The 22,169-nt window shown below is 36.6% G+C and overlaps 1 protein-coding gene across 1 annotated transcript in view; it reads left to right on the forward strand.

Moving 5' to 3' along the window:
* The window catches only part of LRRC9 (leucine rich repeat containing 9), a 38,389-nt gene extending 16,811 nt beyond the window's left edge, over nt 1–21,578 (forward strand). The window contains 18 exon segments of the mRNA XM_041128300.1: nt 1–153; nt 1,480–1,536; nt 1,538–1,618; nt 6,563–6,590; nt 6,593–6,655; nt 6,658–6,752; nt 7,085–7,164; nt 7,166–7,289; nt 7,992–8,108; nt 8,632–8,762; nt 10,402–10,510; nt 10,862–11,000; nt 13,912–13,968; nt 13,971–14,039; nt 14,617–14,834; nt 15,026–15,098; nt 20,741–20,911; nt 21,403–21,578. Of these exon segments, the coding sequence (XP_040984234.1) occupies nt 1–153; nt 1,480–1,536; nt 1,538–1,618; nt 6,563–6,590; nt 6,593–6,655; nt 6,658–6,752; nt 7,085–7,164; nt 7,166–7,289; nt 7,992–8,108; nt 8,632–8,762; nt 10,402–10,510; nt 10,862–11,000; nt 13,912–13,968; nt 13,971–14,039; nt 14,617–14,834; nt 15,026–15,098; nt 20,741–20,911; nt 21,403–21,578 (1,941 nt within the window).
* Nucleotides 21,579–22,169: the final 591 nt, after the last annotated feature.

Genomic DNA, 22,169 nt, shown 5'->3' on the forward strand with positions numbered 1-22,169 from the left:
TGCCCTTTTGAGGGCATTAGAGGCTTAAGCAAACTGCAGTTCTTCAGCCTGAGCTGGAACCAGCTGAAAAAGTCCAGGGAAGAGATAAACATCTTACATAAACACACTCCCAACACACTCACTCTTGACATCACACACAACCTATGGCATAAGGTACATATCAGCACTTGAAATTCCTGGGAAAGCATTCTGACCATGACCACAGCTATAAAGGCTTAAAATCTGGTCCTGCACCTTATTAATTCTAAGGCCCTTGCAATGTAAGAAGCCTTATGATCATGTTATGGCAACTTTGTTCTCACAGGGCCTTCACTTCTTTTTGTAGTCACACCCTAACCAAGTGAATAAGCTCTGTGGCATTTTTGCTCAGAGACATCTTTGAGGCATAGTTCCTTTCTTTTTCCTTCCCTTAAGAATTAAATTTATTGGTGGCCTGTGCCAGATATAAAAAACAAGCCCTGGCTTCAATTTTGCTGTCTCAGCTGCACTGAATAAGGGGTGGGAGCAGAGACAGTTCCTAGCCTTGGGGATGTGCATATATACTGTTAGTCTCTCTGTTACTGCATGTATCTGTCTGCAGCAGCACAGCTGTGTTGGCTGGAGCTTTGGCAAGAAAGCCAGTACTCAGCCCTTTTACTGACTCTCATTCATTCCTGCTGCCCAACCAGCTTCTGGAACAAATGTTTCTCTCTGTTCTTTATTCCCTTTGAATCAATACATTTTAACATTATTTAAAGGCCTCAGTCAGAGTCTGCAGGGTTAAACCTTACAAACTTGAGACTCTTAAAAAAGCTTTTTGAATGATCATTTAACAGTAAATTTAATATTTTGTACAAGTCAAAGTCAGGCAAACAGAGTACTATCTGAATAGAATGCCTCTCAAATAATTTGAACAGCAAGCCAATGCAGGAAACAGAACTCCATTGGGGCACCCAGGAAGCATCCAAAAAGATGCTGCCTTGTCTATTTGGCCTGTCAATTAAGCTTCAATGCATCTTTTCAATACACGCTAAGATATAAAAAGAAAGAATAAGAGCTACCAGTTCCGGTCTCTGGTTCTTTGTTGTTATTACTTAGGTTGGAACTCAGTATCATGCTAACACAACTTTCATGTGATCACAGCACAGTCACAGTGAGACTATGTCTGCCCACATGCTAAGTAAGATCATGTCTTACTGAAAAAATCGGGATAAATATCTTCACAAAAACCAGACTGTAGTTAACACAGAGCATTTTAATTAGGTCTACCTTCTCTGTTTTATGTACTGAAAACTCTAAAAACTTGATATGTGCAAGATCTATAGGAGTCTTGCAAACTTTTAAACTTATTAGATGTATGAATTATTATGTCTACTAATATATCACCTTCCTCTTCCAAGAACAACAGGATTTTTATGCCATTTACTATATGCTAAGCTGTGAAGTATATCTAGTTACATTATATACTTAATATACTTAAAATGTTTTTCTTTCCCTCAGTTGTCTCTGTTAGAATATTCTAGGTCTGATGAAGAAAAAACTCCCATTCTCAGTGTTATTTCCTTGTGCTAAAATTCTGTCTCAAATTTGCAAGAACAAGGTGGATTCGCAGCTGCATCGTAGTAACTGGTATTCAATAGTAGGGCTGATGTTGTTTAATGTATTTAGGTGAACATTTAGATTAATATCTGTAAAAGGTTTTTTTGTTGTCTTAGGTTATGCTTTTTGGTTAAAACATATTTCTGAACACATCTAAATCTAGCCAATAGTTACCTTGTCTCTGAGCTCTGAGAATGGCCATTTCCAGATGCCTCACAGGAGCTCCGGGATACCCTGAAGAGAGCATTTAAGTTACTTATTTTGCTGTAAAACTGTCTTTTTAGCATTAATAGACTTTTAAGACCAAGAGGTACTAATAAGATTCTCTAGACTGACTATGCATAAAGCAGGCAAGAAAGCATTGCATGGTAATTTCTGCATCAATTTCATACCATCTGTTTGAGCTACAGCAGATTTTACAGTAAACCATCCAGATTAGGATTAATTTCACCTAATTTTGCTTATCTACAGTGTAGAAGATAACCATATTCGAACTAGTCACCCTACATTCCTTTTATAGGCAGTGCAGAAACAAAAATAGTTTGGGGACATGAGTCACCTAACAGTTTAGAGGGTTACTGTAGGTTAAAGTGAATTGCATCCTATCAGAGAGCCCATCCAGCCACCACAGATGGAAATATCTCTGTTGCTGATATTTTTTTGCTGGTATGAAAGCCACTTTTAGTGGTGTTTTTAAGATTTCAAGTAACAGTGAATCTACCAGGTCTCTCCTATCTCCCTCTTTCTTGTCTATCTTGTTTCTAATACAAATTTGGCTACTATCAAATCTAATCCACTGGGTCTCATTTTATCTCTTTCTGGTGTTCTAAAGGAGCAGAACCAGATGTTCTAAAAGAACCAGAAGTCTTTTCCTTATTTAGCCAAAATCATCCCACTTTACCTTATCTTCAGGAAACTAAGTTAGGTTGAACTTCTTAAGTGTCTCATTATAAAGTGTTTTTTTTATTTCTCATTACATTATTCTAGTTCATTCCTGAACATGTTTCATTATGTCCACATGGTTTTTATATATGGCCTCCTACAAAACTATACACTAACTTTCAGCACTGGGCTGATAATGACACACCCAGATATAATTCCGCTTGCCTAATCCTACTCACTAATCCGATGATTAAATATTAACTGTCATGTATGTCCTTGTGGCAACAGTGCAAGCTCATATTCATCTGGTTTTCTATCATTAGTTCTTGTCCTTTTCAGTGTTCCTGAGATAACGTCTTTCATCGCATGAGTGTGAATTTCTCTTTTCCTAGCTACATAATTTACAAATTGTTCTATGCAGAAATGTGCTTTTTAAATAGGGCCACCACGCTAGTCATTATAAGACTGTTCTTTATAGCTGACCTTACTAACATCTTTATGTCATCTCCTAGTTTACCAGGAAGAAACTCCTGCTCTTTTTTACTAGGTCATTGAGAAAAAGAATTTTGAGCAGAACATCAATAAAAATACTCTGTAAAGTGAAGATTTTCTTTCTATAGCTAGATTTTGAGATCCATCCTCTAACCAGTTTTTGTCTATTTAACAAGAATTACCTGCACTTTTGGATATCATTATTTTTATATTACATTATCAGACAGAAGCTATTAATCTTATCAATACATTTAAATTTTCATCAAAAGCAATTTAATATTAATTTTTGTTTCCTATGCACCATACTGGCATATATTAATAAGGCCATTAACTTGTAATTATTTACTGTGTTGCACACCAGCCTTGCTGTGATACCTAAGGATGGTATCAAGCTAACTGACCTATTCTGGTCATCCTTTTTATCCTCAACACTATTATAACTTCAGTTTGTTCATAACCTTCTAGAACTTCCCAAGCATACTATCATTTGTATAAAATGAATTAATGAGGGGCTTAGAAAGTTCTTCAACTGATTCATTAATATCCTTGATTGAAAAATGCCTGGTTTAAAAATGTTAACATGAGTAGTTCCAGTTTTAGATTCTTTTTAGTTATTAACGAAATACAAAGTATTTTTTTATCCATGTAAATTATGAGCAGCTCATCACGGTCCATCCCAAAGGCAGAGAAAAATATGCATTGAAACTATCTTTCTCTCCTGTATTCTGATTGACTATTTTAAAATCCGTAGATAGGATCAAGTCTATAGCATTGCTTGAATTTCACTAGGTCCTGATTATGATTTCTGATTATATTCACCATCAAATTTTCATTGACATTTGTAGCTTTCATTTTCAGTAATCCGTGTTTCTAACAACTATTTTATTCCCACTGCTATCATTTTTCCTATTTTTCATTCATTTCTGCTGTAGTGGAATAAAAGGGCCATGGCACGATCCAGTAGGGCTCATGAATATTTGCTTTAGTCTGTAAACTTAAAAGGGTGAAGATTTTTTTAACTGTAAATGAAAAAGTGTGTAATGATGAAGTGTTTAGTGTTTAACCTTCTGTGTCGTTAAACCTCTCCTAACTAGCCTTCACATTTTTTAGCTTAAGTTTTTGTGTCACTCATTTCACTCGTGACTGCTTTCGGCATATGAAAAGTGCCCTTTGTAAAACACCAAGGCTATATAAAGGACATGCTTATGAGATACACTTGCTTGTTTTTTTAAAGAATTGCCTCCTAAGGCAAGACAAAATCCTTAATCTACTTGCTTCGTTTAAGGATTCCAGGAATTCCAAATGCTCTGGAAGTATTTCAAAGGAGAGTGTCAGTGAAGCTTCAAGAATATTGGGCAATTTTTTAAAGAGCAAGGACACTGGTGGCAAGGATAATGATGGAACCAGACTGATTCAGGAAACTGCAGCCGGCTCCTTTGCATTCTCTCCCTGATTAGTAGAGATATGCCCTGAGAATTTTTCATTAGAAAATTCAGTAGCTATGCTTAGCTAATGTATTCTGCCAATTTTGAACCCAACTTTTTTCTGATGTCACCAAAGTATCATGTTGAAACATGTTGAAACATTAGTTCTCCCAGTAAATTCTATAAACTTCAATTCTCTAATGCATATAGCAACACAGTTTTCTAATGCTGACCCTTCAAATATACCCTGCCCTAAAATTTAGAGGCTTAGGCATTTTTCATGTCTAAAGCCAAATAAGCTGTGCCACATGCATATTGAACTCTCTATACTAATCCATTTCTTGTGGTCAGGCACGATTAAAATTTCACAGAGTTCTACTAAATACCAATATGAAAAACAGATTGCAAGAAGAGAGCTAGTAGATCTAATTTCAAACCAACAAACATTGAGAACAACCCTTTGAACATTAGCTCTCACCTTGAAAGACTACCTAGAATTATAAACTAATTAAGCAGTCACTTGATGAGCAGCAGGACTGAAGGAAATTGGTTTGCCTTAAGAAAGAGCTTTGTCTTTGGGTTATCCAGTGCCTCATCAATTTGTGAGCTCTCAGAGTTTCTCAGATCATTCAGAACAGGTCTCTCCTGAAACCTCTAGTGTTTGGCATTGTAGCTGAGCCAATATTGCAGCCTTTCCTTCACTGGGATCATCAGTTTATAACTGTAATTCAGCTGCTCATTTTCATGGAATTTGTTGGAAGTCAAGTAGTTCTTGTCTGACAGATAGGGCCAAAACTCACCAATAGGTTTAAAAATTAGTGGTAAGGCTAGCAGATGGCTATACAGATAGCACAATCACATCAGCCTTGTTTCCTGAGGAAACTGAGCTAACAAAAAGCCACAAGAGTCAGTGGAGGAAGATCCAAGGTCATCCTAACCTGTTCTGATCCATCAGCTGAAATCATGTTAATCTAACCAGTATGAAAGGTTAAAAGCTCCTCTGTCAGCTCAATTTGTTATTAGAATATAGAATAACTAGGGGGAAACAGATTTCTGCTGATAAGCGTAGCACTTTATTCTGTGTGCATTAGGGAATTCATGTTTAGAAAAATTGCCAGGAGAATTAATGCTTTAGCATATGTCATATAAGTTTTGTGACATCAGAGAGAAGAGATTCATAAAGGGTAAGATAAATACTTCAGAAAATAAAATAATAGAGCCAAAAAATGTTCTTTAGTCATCACCAAAGCCAGTCTAACGGCACTAAATATTTAAGTGATTATTTGTCTTAGACACAATCTCGATACCATACTGGATATTTTGGGCCCTTACAATACAACTTGAATTTTTTGATTGGGACTCTGTGATCTTTTATTTTCTCCATTGTGCAATGATTGACTAACATAGTGTAGTATTATTGGAAAGGGGGAGTTGTAGTCATACAAACAGGTTATAGATTGGATCACTGACAGCCTTGTCTTTACAGGAAGCTTGCTGCCAGGTGTCTAAAGTCAGATCCTGTGTAAGAAAGTCATTTCACAACCTAGTCAGCAAAATATATGTTTAGTACTGACATTTATTTGTTTCTGTTCAAGAATATTTCAAACAAGAAAATTACTGAGTTTGTTAATCTATGATATAGAGAAAAGGGTACTTACTTTGTATATAAAAAGCATGAAGAGCTATAAAGTTAGGATGAATTCTGCTCTGACTTTGCACTCAGCCTCTTCTAGACTATATGTCCAGCCTTGGTGTTAGGCTGAAATCCTGTTTCCATTAAAGTCCTGTTGTAGAATGAGGATGTGTAAAGCAGTCTAGCCAATAAAATAACCATGTACTGCAGAAGGATTTAAATTGAACAAAACTATCTAAGATCTAATGCAGACAAGAAAAAAATGTCTTACGTTCAGATAGCTTCAACTGCGAAGATACATTTGGAAGCTGGCACACTTATGTTATAGAGCTCTTGTTTTTGGAGGAGAAGCTGAACTTTTTTGAAATGCATTAAAGATGAGTAGCTCTGTCGCATAATGGGGAAATATCACATTCTGCATCCAAGAAGTTGCCATTGATGTTACTAGAAAATGTACACATAGAAACTGAGCACAGAATAAATAGGTGGAATTAATTTACAGATTAATTGACTGTTTGGTTTCTTTCAACTCTAATACTGAGTTTTATTACAGATCACTGTCTTAAATCTGGCTGACCAACACTCTTCAAAAGTTCCAACTTGGAAAAACTGGAGCATTTAAGATGGGCATCATTTAGCAACAACAAACTACACAAATAAAAGGAATAGAGTCTTGTCTTAACCTCAGAGGACTCACTTTACATGAAAACTACATTTCAACACTAGATGGTACTATATTTACCGTGGTAGTGATAATGCAGGCTGTTAAGCTGGGACACAGTAGAAGTGTTTCTTTATAGTGAATATTATAGAGGGTAAGTTTTTACTTGCTGCCAGCAGAGTGAGTTTTTCAAATATTAAAAAATCTGAGTGTATCTTTAGCAGAACTGAAGAAAGGGAGTGAGGCAGAACAGTTATGTTCCAGCAAAATAAGTACTTCTTATTAAAATATACATATTTATCTATGTTTAATGATCTAATTGATCTAATGATCATTGATCTAGTTACAGTTGGACCCAGTAACACAAACTGTGTCACTTGTAACTTGTTTTATCTTCTGTATCAGCCACCAAAGCTCACCAAACTTACAAGACATAGTGTAAATAATAATTGTCTTATCAGCCTCAAAAGACATGTGTTTGAAATTTTGTCTTATCCTCCTTTCCACTGAGAACAACAGAATCACATATTTAGTTGTTTTAAAGAAAACTTACTCCCTAATAGAGCTATACATAAGTAATAACTTTGTTTATACCAACCAAGAGATACATAATTTAAAGGTAAATATTTACTATTTCAAAACTAATTTGGTTTTTGTTACATTACAAATACAGTGTTTCCCCACTTGTTCAAGTATAGAGGAAGCTACGTGGTTGCTGCATTTAGCCATCTTTACAGAGGAACCCAAACTGATGAGAACCTCTGTCTAATGTTTTTGGATTGATACTCACTCCTGAGAAGGAGGTACTGAACCCTCCAGGTGGTTTGGGCTCAAAATGTTTTGCAGAGGTAAACATCACTTATACCAGGTAGGCTAATCAAGGTTTACAATCCATGGAATAATTCTGCAACTCATGTCAAATAATAAACAATTACACCTGCAGCAGTTCCAGTTCTTTTCAGCTTACGTGGAATGCTAATGTATGTATTATAAACTTTGTTGGCTGGGTTCAGACACTAATTGGAGACTGAGGCCCTGATTCTTATTTGTGTTCAGGATCTGTAAAACTGTGTGAGAGCACAAAGGCTTTTAAGGCAATGTCGGTGCAGTTTTCACTACCTTTAAGGGCTTTCTTTGTGGCTTGAGTGTTGAAAAGTGCTATTAATCTAAATGAAGATATCTGGATTTTGTTAAGTAATTTCTCAGTTTTGAGTCATGCAGATGATGGCTGAAGAAGGAGCTGGAAACAAAGTAGTCTGAATGCACCTATATATGGATGTTTTAAAGTTATATTAATAAACCCGTGCTTTTTTCTACTTAGGGTTTAAGTAATCTGGTAATTTTGGACCTGAGTAGAATAGTCTGGAAACAAGATCACTACCAACTATTTGTATTATTCCATCTTCCCTTTCTCAAAGCTTTAGATGTTATCGCATTAGTAAGTTATTCTGTATGCAGATTACTACTATAATTTTTTAAAAAGTAGTTCTTTAAGAAATTAACACCCAGCTGATCAGACTTGTTAATATGTGTGTAATCTTTTCATATACTCCATAATACTCCATTTTCTGTTTATGTCTCTCTTCAGTCATTTTGAGGTAAAATTGCCTTTTTTTTGTAATAGTACCTAGCACAATAGTGTCCTGGCACATTGCTAGGGTTCCCGAGGCTTTAACTATAATTTTGGAGCTTAATCATTTCTAACACCTGTGAAATTAGTCATTACTTACAAATCCTTATTGTAAACTAACTGAGAGAACACCGATTATCTCCATTAAACTGTTCCATAAGAAAACTGTCATCCAGTTCTGCTCATATAAAGACAAAATAACACTTTTTAAGTTACTTTGATTTTAAATATTTTTAATTCATTGAACTGTGAAATGCTTCTTCCCTATATTACTGTGATAGTTCTAGATCCTCATTAATATAGCAGACTTCACTTCAAATGCATTTAACAGGAACCAACAGAATGAGAAAGTGCAAAAGATTTGTTTGCAGGCAAACTCACCTCTGACATGATTGCAGATAGACTGTGACATTCAGACTTCACAGAAATGCAAGAATTAAATTGGACAGCTTCTAATATCAGGTACAGTGATTTTCAGAATTGCATTATCTATTAAAAGTGGCATCTAATATTGTGGATAGAATGTGAAAATCTAAAGCTAGAATCTGTATTTAGCAAATATACCTTATAATTCCTGAGCATTTGTAGGCCAAATTCCCTTGACTGATCCATAAAATAAGTAATTTTTCATCACAAAAGGTTATTTTCCACAGTTCCATTGAAGAAATGTTCTTTTTCTAGATGCTTCCATTTTTCATTTAAGGAGTGGTGCTGCCTGCACACAGTTTAACAGAAAATGTCTAGGAGAGATAGGGTACTGGCTCCAGACCAAGTATATCTAGAAGAGAAATTTTATTTGATCAAAACCCATCTGATCTGATTCCTTTCAGAACAAATTCAGCCAAAGTGAGAACAGACATGTACGTATGTGCAGTGCTGCTTCTGCAAACTTCTAATTTCTGAAAAAAGCTGCCTTGTCCATTGTAGATCTACAGGAATTTAGAGCAAGAATGACCTGTGATTGGTTGCATCCTTAACTGAACACTGGTATGTGCACTCAGTGGGACAGTCACTGTTCTGAAAAAATAGTATTTTACACAGCACTAGTCACACTTGTTTGCAGACATCATCCCTGATATTAATCTTTAGGGAAGTATTTCTATGGGTTGTATGTATGTATTTGTCTTCTTGGAGTCATAATTGTATTTTATTCTCTCCCAGCATCTTGCATCTGTCAGTGAAAGTCCTTACCTGGTGTAACATGTGAAGACAATTTTCATGGCGCAGTCCATGATCTTCATCTCTTGATCTTAAATAGCCTAGTAGGCCTTCAGCAATGGTATTACCATGCCAGGAATATCAGTGTCAATATTCTGCTGGAATTGAGTAGGTCTTGCTCATAAAGAAATTGTAACTCCTTTTAGTTTGACTCTTGGTTTCAGGAGACTGTTTTAAGATGTGAGGACAGGGACAAGTATTTAAACATTCTTGTTAGGATTATTTCCTGCAAGGACTTTCATTCCCTGGAGGCTTTGTTGTAAAAGGTTGTAGACCAATACTCTTGACACTGACTATGTGCCTTTTAAGGTATTACAATTGCAAGCCTTGAATTTCTTGAAGAGAGGTACCTACAGCACAGTTATGAATTCCTAAAAATTACTTGAGGAATGTCTCTCTGATCAATAGAGGATCCTGGTTCTACCATTAAGTAGTAACAAGTACCTTGCAAGCAGGCTTTGATGCAGCTGAGGTACACAATTACAGTCTGTGTGGTGCTTTGGCAGGCCTCAGGGTAAAGGGAGAATGGGTGGAATACTTCATCTGAGCAATTGCAGCTCCGGTGCTGCTGGAAAGCAATGAAAACAACCTAAGAGGTATGGAACTGGAATTTCAGTAATGTGATATAGAAGCAAACAGAGCAAACTGTTGAAAGCCCTTGCCTTTGGTGTCAGAATCAAATCAATTGTTTACTACTGGAAAAAGAACTGTGAATTTGTTGTTAGATTTTCATCAGGGAGCTTCTTTCATAGGAGCATGTTGCATTTCCTACCCCAAAGCCAGCATGTTATGGATCTGCTCATGCTATATATCTCATTTCTATCTTATCTTTCCATGTTACTTGTATTGTCAATCCATGTTTGTCTTTTTTTACTTAATTCAGAGCTGTAGAGCTGGTGCTAGCAGACCAGTTTAGAAATGTCTGCAGTGTGAATTTACAGAACAATAATCTCATGCCTTTCAGTGGTTTACTCTTCCTTCCTAATGCCAAAGTGGGTTCATGACAGTCTTTTCTATTTTTCATAATAATATTAATGATAAACTAATTTCCTTGATTGAAAATAGTCTTTAATCTCCTTTAATACCCTGTTGTTTGTGGGGTTTTGTAACAACACCAATCAATTGGCACAAAGCTGATTGCAACCACTGTTTCAATTTTACAGTATTGTTGCAGTAATCTGATCCAAAATCAATGAATTGCACCAAACTTTTTTAAGCACTTTAAACTGACCGATCATCTTTCTAAAGATCAAATTTCTGAATCAGAAATATGTAATTGGCAGTTTTGCTAATGTGTTAGCAGAGGAACATTCTGTTTGATTAATTAAGTTTCCTTTTTACAGGTATTGTGCCTGAAATACAATTACATTGAATCAATACTGCCTGGACAAAAGCTCCCAAATCAGTTAACAAATGGGCAGCAGCTGTAGTGAAAGGTGGCGTCTTGTGGCTATGGACATCAAGGACTTGCCAAAGGAAGCAAGTAACATCAGCTTTTAAAATAAACTTTTATCTCTCTACTCTACTGAGGAGGAAGGAGGTGTCTTCAGTGTAGCTTTTTTCCCCGCCTCCTAGCTTGAAGAAACCCAGTACGGTTTTTTGTTCATTTGTTTTGCACACATATGTTATGTTTGGCATTATCTAGTTGGCTTTTCTTTCACAAGTTCTTTGTGAAGAACTTGTTAGGCCACTTCTTCATCAAACTAACTATACCAGGCTGCTGTCATCCATTCTTTGGATCTTATTGCATAGGTGGTTAGGCAGACATTGAAGTTTTTTCACCTTCCTACAAAGGTTTTCATTTTGAGTAAGGGAACCACTTACCTCTCTCTGGCTGCTGGTTTGATCTGGGAGAGTATGGACATATATCTCTGACCAGACTGATCATTGATATTCTGTTTTCATTCTTTACTTAAATTTATACAACATAACACTACAAAATTTTAGGAATATATTCAGATAGTGAGGAATATATTGAGATAGTATTTCAGTCCCTTGAGCCTGACCTGTGAAAATTCAGCTGCCTTACACTGTATAGTATTCTGATGGCAGTCACAACCCCTTGTTAGAATCAATGAGTTCAGCCAGTTCAGACTATATAGTACATTTTATGAGCATAAAGAAGGCTTTTGCATATTCATCCAAAGTTCTTCTGCAATGTTGTGTGTAGTATAAGCAGTCATTCATCCTGCCATTAAACCTCTTTTCCTTTGCTCATTTCAGAACTGATATTCTTTTCGTCATCCTCTGAAGGAGACAGTCATACTTCTTTCTTCTTCCTTTTGCCATCAATGTTAGATCAGCCTGTGTCCTAAAGAGCATTTTCAATTACCTTTCAGTTTGCTTTTCTCATCCGGGCACTCTTTCAGGACTGCAACTTCCAGGACCTGTCAGGATTCATTTACTTATTTCTGCATAGATAAGGCAACATCCATAGTCAAATGCAGTTTTATCATATCAGAGAAATTTTGCAAAGTCACGATGCAGAATTCCTTCTATACATTGGCCAAATTTTATACAAGTAACAGTGACAGAGCATCAGAGAATCCTGCAAAACCTAGTTGTTGTGCGCATACTTCTCAAGACTTCACCCAGCTCTTCTTGTCTTCATTCTTTGCATATGGAGTGTGAGAAAAACATTAATTTGTTTTCAGATTTTCTAGGGGGAATGGATATTGGCAGAAGCACACATGGATATGGGCTGTTTGGGCTTCCATCATAGTGTGACAAATTTCTGTGTTCATTTTACTTATCTGCTTCCTTGTGAGAGATGAACATTCTTTATACAGACTGGGGGTTCAAAAAGGACTTGAAATAATTGTTCAGTAACTGTAGGAATTCCCTTTGTATTGATGGGAGGGATTTTTTTGCACTAATGCTTTCTAATTTCCTCCCCTTTCCCTTTTTAAATATTGACAAATTTTAGCTTTCTTGCAGGCCACTGAAACTTGGCTGATGGTCCCAAACTCAGTGCAAGTCAACATAAATATTCCATAATGTTTCTCAGCCAGCTTTTTCAAATGTGACTTACTCAGAGTCACTGATTTAAACATGTCAGATTCTAGCTCAGTGGCTGCTACTTAACAAGCTTTAAGTCAATACTGGAATGGAAATTACTTCATTATTACTCTCTGATATGAATAACATTGCCCTTTTTTTCCCCACAAATGCAGCACAAAATTATTTAGTGAACAACTACGCTTCATTTCAGGTTTATTGATACTTCTGCCACCTTCAGCTAGTAATGATCCAATACCATTGTCAGTATTACTTTTATAATTGGTATATTTTCAAACTCTTTCTTACTGTTCTTAATGCTACAAGCCATTGATGTCCCCTTTTGTGCATTTGCTCTTTTCATCAATTTTTTGCACATTTTTACTTCTTACTGTCAGTTTCTTTTATTTTTCCATTTATTATAGATGCTTTTAATTTCCCACTAAGTAGATACTGTCTTTTTAATGACTGTTGCCTTCTTTCTCAATTGTGAGATATTCTAGGAACAAAAATGTTCTTAAACGTTCCCCAGATACTCTTGACAGTTTCTTCGGAAGTTGAATTAGCTCTTAATCTTTGTAGCCTTGTGAGATAAGCCTGTGTAAACCATGAAATATACTTATTACATATTTACACATCTTAACACAAATTAATATTACATATTCACATACAGTTTGGATACTCTTTTGTTTGTGATGTGTGAATGTAATCAACTCACTACCTGCTCAGCAATCACCAATATTTAGTGTTTTTATGGAAATTGAGGTTGCTAAGCACATTGTTTCATTAGCTGGGTGGTAAGGAAGAAGCAAAGCTAAAATTAAAACCCTTTTTTCCCTTCTCTTTCCTAATCTATTAGTTCATGCTAGCTAATTACAGGTCAGACATAACAGAAATGAAGCTTTTACAAACAAATTAGTAGAACAGTGCATGTTATTTTATTTTGCCCTATTGTCATTCAGCTGTTGTGAGAATACACCCAAAGGTTGCCGTAAGTATTTTACTAAATATAGCAGTGGTTTATAGCTGTTTTCTTTTCATGTCCTCAGACTTCTGTGAGCAGAGGAAGGGGTTTTTTTATTTGTTTGATTTCCATGGTCTGGATCCAGAAAACTTGACCTAGCTTCCACAGAACAGAAATTTATATAAGGAGTATTTCCACTTCAAAGTAGTGGATTTGATTCATTTTTAATGAGTTTTTTTTTAACATATACAGGTGTAATTCCTATGAAACCCGTTCCAGTGATTAGTGAAATTGCAGTCATCCATATATATACCCTTCATAAATTTTTTTGGGGGAGTGGGAAATGCTGAAGTTCTTTTGTCTTCAAACAAGAAAAGAGTTTCAAAAGAAGGAAAATTGTGGCATCATACTCTTGTTTGCTTTACTGGTTTGGGGATGCAGAATTTGGAGAAAACCTGCCCCTGATAATGCAGAGTTTGGAAGATTTTCATCTGGAATTACTAACATGGCCCAGCTACAGCTTAGCAGGCTAAAAAACTTGAAACTTCTGTTTTTGCAGAGTAGATGGTAGCAGCTCTTCTGTACATTCATTCAAGCATTTTACAGTACTTTCCTTATGTCCAGTCTTCACTCTGTGCCTTGAATTTGTGGGGGACAGTCTTGACCCCCATAGGAATGATATCCCAGCTTTAATTCTTGCCCTGGCTCCAAGATCCTTCAGAATTTTAACAGTGAAATTCTTCCATATTGCGCTACTGTGCCTCACTTTTCTTTTACAAGGGCAAAGCAGGGTAACCAGCGTGTGGAAGGTACATTTGTCAGCTCATGGCCAGCAGCAAGTTCCACACTCAGGAAATTTCCTCCTCACTATAAGCAATACTGACGATAACAATTGACCTAAGTCTTGTTCCTCAAGATGCCTAGATTTTATTTAGGAAGATATTTTACTTTAAATAGAGATGGCAGATAGGTAGATGAAATAAAACACACTGTTTTCCAGTGTCACTGAAGTGGTCCAAAACAACATACAAGTAATTCAGAAAGTTCATGAGCTTCTTTTGCTTAAGATAATTTTTTGCTGGAAAGGAATCCAAATCCATTACAGATGATTCCATGCATTTACTCTTGCTATATTAGGAAACTACATCAGCCAAACTGAAGGACTTGAAGGTCTCAGACTTCTGCAGGAGTTGGTATTGGACCATAACCGCATTAAGATGATTGCATGAGGTTTCCTTGCTAGTCAGAATGGTCTTTTGACTCTTCATCTAGAGCAAAACCAAATACGAGAACTGAACAGCTTACAACCTTTGGTAAAATTACAGAAACTCTTTCTGGACTTCAACAGAATTCAAGTACAGTATATTTTTGTTAATGCTGTAGATTCAGTGAGCTAATTGTGGGGGACTGTTTTCAGATAAAATTCCCATTTTCTTCTATGGATTTGCCTGAATAAAATTACCTGTATTTTCCCCAAAATATATATACCAGTTGCAAGATTTTTGAGAACTCCTGACATATGGTGTATTTTTTAACTTTTGGACAGGAATCATCTGAGCTAGAAAAACCTCCAGTTATTCCCAGTCTTAAGGTGCTTTCAAACCACAGAAATCCAGTGAGTATATTCATTTGCATTATTAAATAAACTAGATGTGTATTTCACTTTATACACTGAATATTTACTCTTCATAATCATTAGAACTATTAGGAATTTCTCCATAACCAGATCATTCCTAAGTATCTGTTATTATTGTTTTAAAGTCGAAAGCTTCATAGTATGTGTGATGATCACATTGCCTCACTGTGCCTGTCTCAGTGCCATACTGTGATCAGAAGGCACTCATTCTTCATCATACTGTTCTTCATAGTGCTGCAAGATCAATTTAAAATATATGTGTTTGCATGAATATGTTGCAGTGATGGGCTGTCCTTTCAATGTTCCAAAGCAGGTCAGATCTGTGAAGAAAGGTCAAAGAATGTTAAAGGATTTCTGAAATACTTGATTTTATTTTTAAACTGGCTAAATAGCAATATTTTTTGTTGTTTTGCACATCACTCCTTGCAAGAGTCCCAAAGGGAAATTTCAGGTTTCTTTTTTTCCAGACATGCTTCTGTTTTTCAGTGTAGTACTGTTGGTTTGCCTTTTTTTTATCCCTGGGAACAAACTAGTAGAACACAGTAAAGTGTCTAGCCTTTGTGATTTTATGAATACATAGCTGTGGGACAGAAGACAGCTAACACTTTCACACAGTAGAAAAGGCTTTCCTGGTAGCCATAAAAGGACAAGTGGAACTCAGTGGGGCCAAGTGTTTGAATAAAGTTTGTAGGATCTCAGCTTCATGTATTTAAGTATCTTAGCATTGCTGAGCTTTAAAGTAGCATCAAATATAAATTGAAACAAAAATATATTTTTCATTGTTAGTTTTGAGAAAAAACGTGGCTTTCTAAATTTCAGTTGAAAATATAGTTCATATGGCATGTTTTCATAAACAGACCCTTGAAGATTAGGTGGAAAGTCCAAGTTCTAAATGCCCCTTAACTTCCTTTTACCATAAACCAGCAGTTTCTGGTCTAAAGCAACAGCTAGAAACACAGGGAAGAGAGAAGGCAGGGACACATTAGAGCAGTAGTACATATGGTGCAGTCATGCACTCTGTTTTCAGTGGTTGACTCAGAAGAATATTTTTACACTTATGACATTTTTAAAACCAACTTTCAAAGAGTTATAACAGAGTGGGAAATGAACTGGCTTCTGAAATGGATGATGAAATGGCAGGAGAATGTCAAGCAAACTGAATGTTACCCAGTAATGGCAGGAACAGTCATGCACTTCACAAGGAAAAAAGACGAACAGATTCCTCTTGGGAAATTGCTATTTCAGGGTTTCTTTCTTCAGAATTGTAGGCCTAGACTTTGTCCTGAAGGGCATCAAGGTGGTGAGCTCAGCTGTGTCCTATACAACGTGGCATTAAGAAGTACATCTCAGTGTAAGCGTCAGTTAGTACACCGCCACTATGGTCCACACTTCAGATAGCTTACCGCCTGTCATTTTCAATAACATTGTATATTAAACCAGAAAAATATTGCTAGCCTTTTCTGTCTGCAGCACAGCCTGCATCTCAACGCTTGGCCTTCTGTAAGTCTGTTTCCTAGTCACGTCTCTCCAGGCTGCACAGTGCACTCGAATCCTCATAAGTGCTGAGAGCCATGAGAAGCTGCTGTGGTCTGGGCTACCTTGATGAGGAAGGTATAAATTTGCCCACAGCATGCCACTTTGTCAGTGCAAAGTGTCAGTTATTCACAGGCACTTAAAGTTGAAAAAAGTTGCTCAAGAGTATATAGTCTTTTACGCACAGGTTGGATTCTGTTTCTAGGAGAGTAGCATTGGTGTAAGGTTTGGTTCAGACATTAACTGGTGTAGCCAAGATACTGTCAGATTGAATTCTTGGACAAGGACCCCATTTCTGGGTTAATTTGTATTTTCTTTGCACAGGGTTCTCTCAAGAAGAACTACTGTTTATTGCTTATGTTTTGACTGCCAGTAAATGCAGAAGAGAGGATGAGAGCTGCCTAACAGCCCCTGGAACAAGTAAAGCAAATGTTTTTCAAATTTGAAGGACAATATTCATGTCACCTATAATGGGTGCCTAATGTGCTTATCATAGCATTAAAATAGATTTTTTTTCTTCCTTCTAGATAGACTCTCTGAAGCAATCTCAGGTTTTGTAAAGTCCAGAAAAATAAAAGACATACCATCTGCTCCCTTTCTTCACCACAGAATTTAATGAGTGTGAGCACCTATATCAGGTTCTTTCTATCATCCTGTCAGGAAGATGCCTACTATTTGGGTGTTGTGATACCTTCACTGAGGTGCCTGTGATAGGCAATTGCAATACAAACCAAACATTTAAAAACTATAAAGGACCCATTAGAGTCTCAGGCTGCTTTATCTATAGATATAGGTGACACTATAGATTTTATTGTTCAGAAATGTGAAAGTTACCCCTGGTAGTAACTTATACTTACCCTGAAGTTCCATGCTGCAGCAAATCCACTCATTTTTTCCAGCAGGGTTCACCCTCAGTTCATGCTCCTGTGCACTTACACAGCTTTTGGATAGTCTAGACTACAGGTAGAATGAGGTCATAGGGAGAATTAAATTTGCAGGTGCACATTTGATGAACCAAATCCTCATAAGTAGGTTAAGCAGATGCACTATCAGTGTCATGCAAGTATGTCCATGTGGAACAAGAACAGAAGGAATAGAAGCACCCATACTTTCACAGGGTATCTGTCTGATAATTTTTTATAAAAGTTTCAGAGGAACCTATTTCTGTTACCTCATAATGTTACTACATAGTACAGTATCACAGCAATGCTGCATCAATGTTTTAAACTGTAATTTCAAAGTGCATTATTCACCGATATAACTTCTCTGTCCATCTTTTCTCAGTAAATGGGATTCTTGACACACCTGATTCCAATTTCTCTTCTTGCTGATAGTTACCTTCATAATTATTTTCAACTATAATTTGATAATGCAATATCGTATTGGCTTGTCTTGAAGGATACTGTCTTGTCCCATCTGTATCCATTGGGAATACTTCAACACAGATAATATTCTTCATTTATTGCTTTGCCCATAAGCCTGTTGCTTTGTGTTAGCTCTCACTGTCCCTCCTCATCAAAGTACTTGTCTCCATCGCTGTAGTTCAGTCTTGCCTATCCCCATGCTTCTTGTTGAGAGTGAGGTCATGTCCTAATGCCTTCGGATGCAATTGCATACGATAAGCTGACCACTGTTACTGGTCATCAACACCCTTTTTTCACTGCCATATTTCTACCTTTGCTACTCCTTTTGTTGAGAAGGGGCTTCCTGGACAGGCTACCTTGTTGTTTTCTTCCAGACCTTGCCCTGAAATTCTCACTGACTATGAAACCAAAAAAAAGCTTCACAACAGTTGGGCATCTGCTGTGACTATTGTCTGTCACACTGACCAATTTTATTGCTCATTATTTTCTTGTGCTCACCCATCTGTCAGTCTGTCTGCATTCATTGGGTGTGCCTCATCTCATTTTACAGTATAAATTCACTGGAACAGAGATTTTTAGTAGGATTCACTGTTAGGTTTCCTAAATACAAGAGTAACAGTAACAACACCAAGGAGTCAGAGGAGGCTAGCCCAGCACGTCTCTCCTATGAACAGAAGGTTCATTGTCTCTGTGGTTCTGTTTATCACTAAGACCCCACTCACTGAAAGAGTTTGTTGTCCCACAGAAGACCTGTGTTTTCCGTATCACAGCATGAAACTTCTCGGGAGATTTGTTTGATGAACAGAATTCTTTCCCTCCAGTTCAAAAGACTGCAGTATGCATTTTAACCATCAGTTTCCCCAGAAGGACCAATAGAGTAATGAGGAGATCTAGAGTCTGTTCCCACTCTGTGTTGTGCAAGCCAGTTCTCTCTTCATGTCTCAGTTTCATATTTATGGAGCACAGAAACAGTTCTTTTACACATCTGAAACGTACGTACTAAGGATGATGAGAAGCATCAGTAAAATTGGTTTTATTCTCCCGTCCTCATCAACTTGTCCAGCTTTTCCTCAAACCTCTTTGTGTTATAGATAAGAAGTGCTACCAGGAGACACTTACACCATAAGGTTATTCTACTCCAATTATCTCCTTAAGTTTTTTACTGCCATGATGCTGTCACCATGCCCAACCATATCTAAACTGTTGCCCAGCTGCAAATACTACTTGATGCACTGAATCTAACCCCTTTGTTGTTATCTTATACTTCCCACACCTATGGGTTTTGTCCTTATTGTATACCTACATAAAATTCTTTGCATAAATATTTTATTGTATAAATAAAGCTCTTTAGCAGGATATTAGCTTCTAGGTACTACCAGAATAAATGCTATTATTTGGTACTGATACTAGCGGTATCTTCATCGTTCTGCCAAATCTCAGTCTTCACACTGATAGTAGGTCACTGCTGAAACCAGATAGGTTAAAATCCATGTACACTTGGGTTCTGCCTCAGAACTCCATCTGCCAAAAATGTGTTATCACACATCTCTGTCTGGCTACATTAATATCTCTGTTTGCAGACTCGGGACCTTAGTAAGCTAGTGAAACACATTTTCCCACTTGAAGCCACAATGCTTATATACAGAGTTCAAAGCACTTTTGGATTGAGTAATTTCATGTGTAAATGTTTTATTTCAAAACTGACCTGTGCTTTTATTCATTGGACATCACTTAAATAAAAACATGGCAGAATGAGTAAAGCAATAGAAGCATGTTAAGACTATATCTTCAGAGAAATCTCTGTTTTATATTCAGGTTCAGTGAAGATGTTATACCTCATTAGCTACAACAGAACTGAGCCATTTTCTCATTAGATCATTCAAGTGGAACAACACAAAAGATTTTTCAAGTTTGTCAGTTGCATTTTAGTTGTGCTTTTTAAAGTGCTTGTTAGAAAGCAAGAATTGAAACCGTATGGTGGTGTTTAAGCTTAAAAAGTGCTTTTGATCTTAAGCTTCAAAAGAGATTTTCCCAGCAGAAAGTAGGCTAGCACTTTATTTAGTACTGGTTTAGGTAGACACCAGAACACTGTACACAATAATATTTTCTTTTTTCATGCTATTGATTAAATCTCTTTTAATGTTGTCACTGCTGAATTAGAGATGATTTACAGGAGGCAATCAATCACCGTTGTCATTGTACTGTACCCAGTTTTAACAAAATTAACAAATCAGCACAGGCTGGCACACAGCCTTAAATCAATTGCTAGAAGAAGTGGTGGTCACAAAGTGAGACTTATGAACTACTAAGTATTTTAAAATATTATAAAGATCTTTCCAAAGCTGAATTTTTAGCAGCCCCCTGCCAGCCATCCCCTGTATTGGGTTTACATTTGAAAATGTATTGTTTTCTATCTTTCTCAGTGCAAACAGCTTTAGTGCATTACAGTAGCTTTGTTCTTGAAGTGGTTACAATTTCGTTTCAAGCATTTTAGTTTTGTAGCTACTGGTACTTTTTAATGTACACAACTTGCATAGCTTCTGTGTTTGATGGTTTATCTAGAAAGTGCAATAGTCAAATCTTAAGCTCACAACAGTAATTTGAAGAACTGATCATGCAGTTCTTTAATCACAAAAAGTTGATCATTACTGTTTATATTACTGCAAAACCAAAAAGACATTTCTATCATAAAGACCAAGATATGTAATCTTTATTTTTGGTTTTCCAGCAAACTCTCCAGAGGAGTCTGGATTTCCTGCACTGCCAGCAAACTTTACAAGACATAATCCTCTCAGAATAACAAATGGAAATCTGAATGAAAACATTAACAATTTATTTGGCTCTGATCTTATATTTGGCCATGAACTTGAAGAGCCTCTACTGAATAAGTCAAATGAAAGTAAGCATAAACAAACAGGATTACGTATTCCTGAATACTTAACATAGTTATACTCCTTCGTGCTACATGTTATATGGCCAAATAAAGCATTTTTAACAAGAACATTTTTATCTTTCCTGGGTATCTTGCAAGTCTGTAAGTTTCTCACAACCTTCCCAGAGCTGGGAAATGTGTTTTCTGGAGGAATACATATCTTTCTTGGTTCTTTACCCTAGGATGGATCTTGAGATTCAGTCTGAATCTCTGATAGAAGAGTTAGCCTTTCAGTGCTTTCAAAACCTTTGGGTTGTGGGTTTTTTTTTTAATTTATTAACCAATATCAGTCTATAAATTAAAGTTTTAACTATGCTAGGAACTGAAAGGAAATGATGTAAGATTGTTCTGGTGAGGAAAATTAAGAAGAAGAAAAGAAGAATGAGTGCAGTACTTGATGATTGGCAGCCGGGGTGAGTCTGTGCAGGGAGAATATCCATGTGCATTTTGTGTTACAGATACGTCTAAGAACCCAGGAATTACAACAAATAATCTTTGAAGCATCCATGCAGAAAGAGCTCTTAGGCAAGCCAAAGGAGCAGCAACTAATCTTCTAAACCATTTGGTGCATCACAGCACTACTTCTCGAACCAGCCAACTGCATCAAGGCAACACAGAAAATCCAGGCAGGTGAGGCTCTTACCAGCCCTAAATACTGCTGCTGCTTCTTTCCTTTTTTAGGGGGGTGCGGCTGTGTGCAGCCAAAGCACTTATCTTCAAATATTACTTTTCTTTCTCTAAATGCTACCATATTTTCTTTACCTCAGCTTCCCGATGCACCAAAAATGTGTTTACTCTCTTTCTTCTGATAAAACTTGCAATGCAGCTAAGAAAACGTCTAGACAACAATTTAAAATTTTGCAGTTAGAGCAATGACTGTACTATAAAATGGAGCCAGCTGCTTAACAGAAATAAGCTGGTATCTCCAAATCCACGCTTAATCCTGTTCTATCACTAACTCAAGACTTTCTGGTTGGTTGATTTGTTTGTTTTCTGTTGCATGAAGTCTAACTTGGTTTAGTAATTAAAAATATTAAGTATGGAAGCAGAAATGCAAAGGTAAAGCTGTTACTGTGGTTAAATACATCTAATAATTGTGATCCAAACAGCAGTATCTTGCTATCACTGACTGTCAGCACTGGAACGAGCCAGTGTGTGACTGAAGGTTACACCAACATTTCTTATTGTATCAAATGCTTCTCCACAACAAGGAAGTGAACAAACA

The sequence above is a fragment of the Aquila chrysaetos genome, chromosome 2, assembly GCF_900496995.4.
Source record: "Aquila chrysaetos chrysaetos chromosome 2, bAquChr1.4, whole genome shotgun sequence".
NCBI classification, from domain to species: Eukaryota; Metazoa; Chordata; class Aves; order Accipitriformes; family Accipitridae; genus Aquila; species Aquila chrysaetos.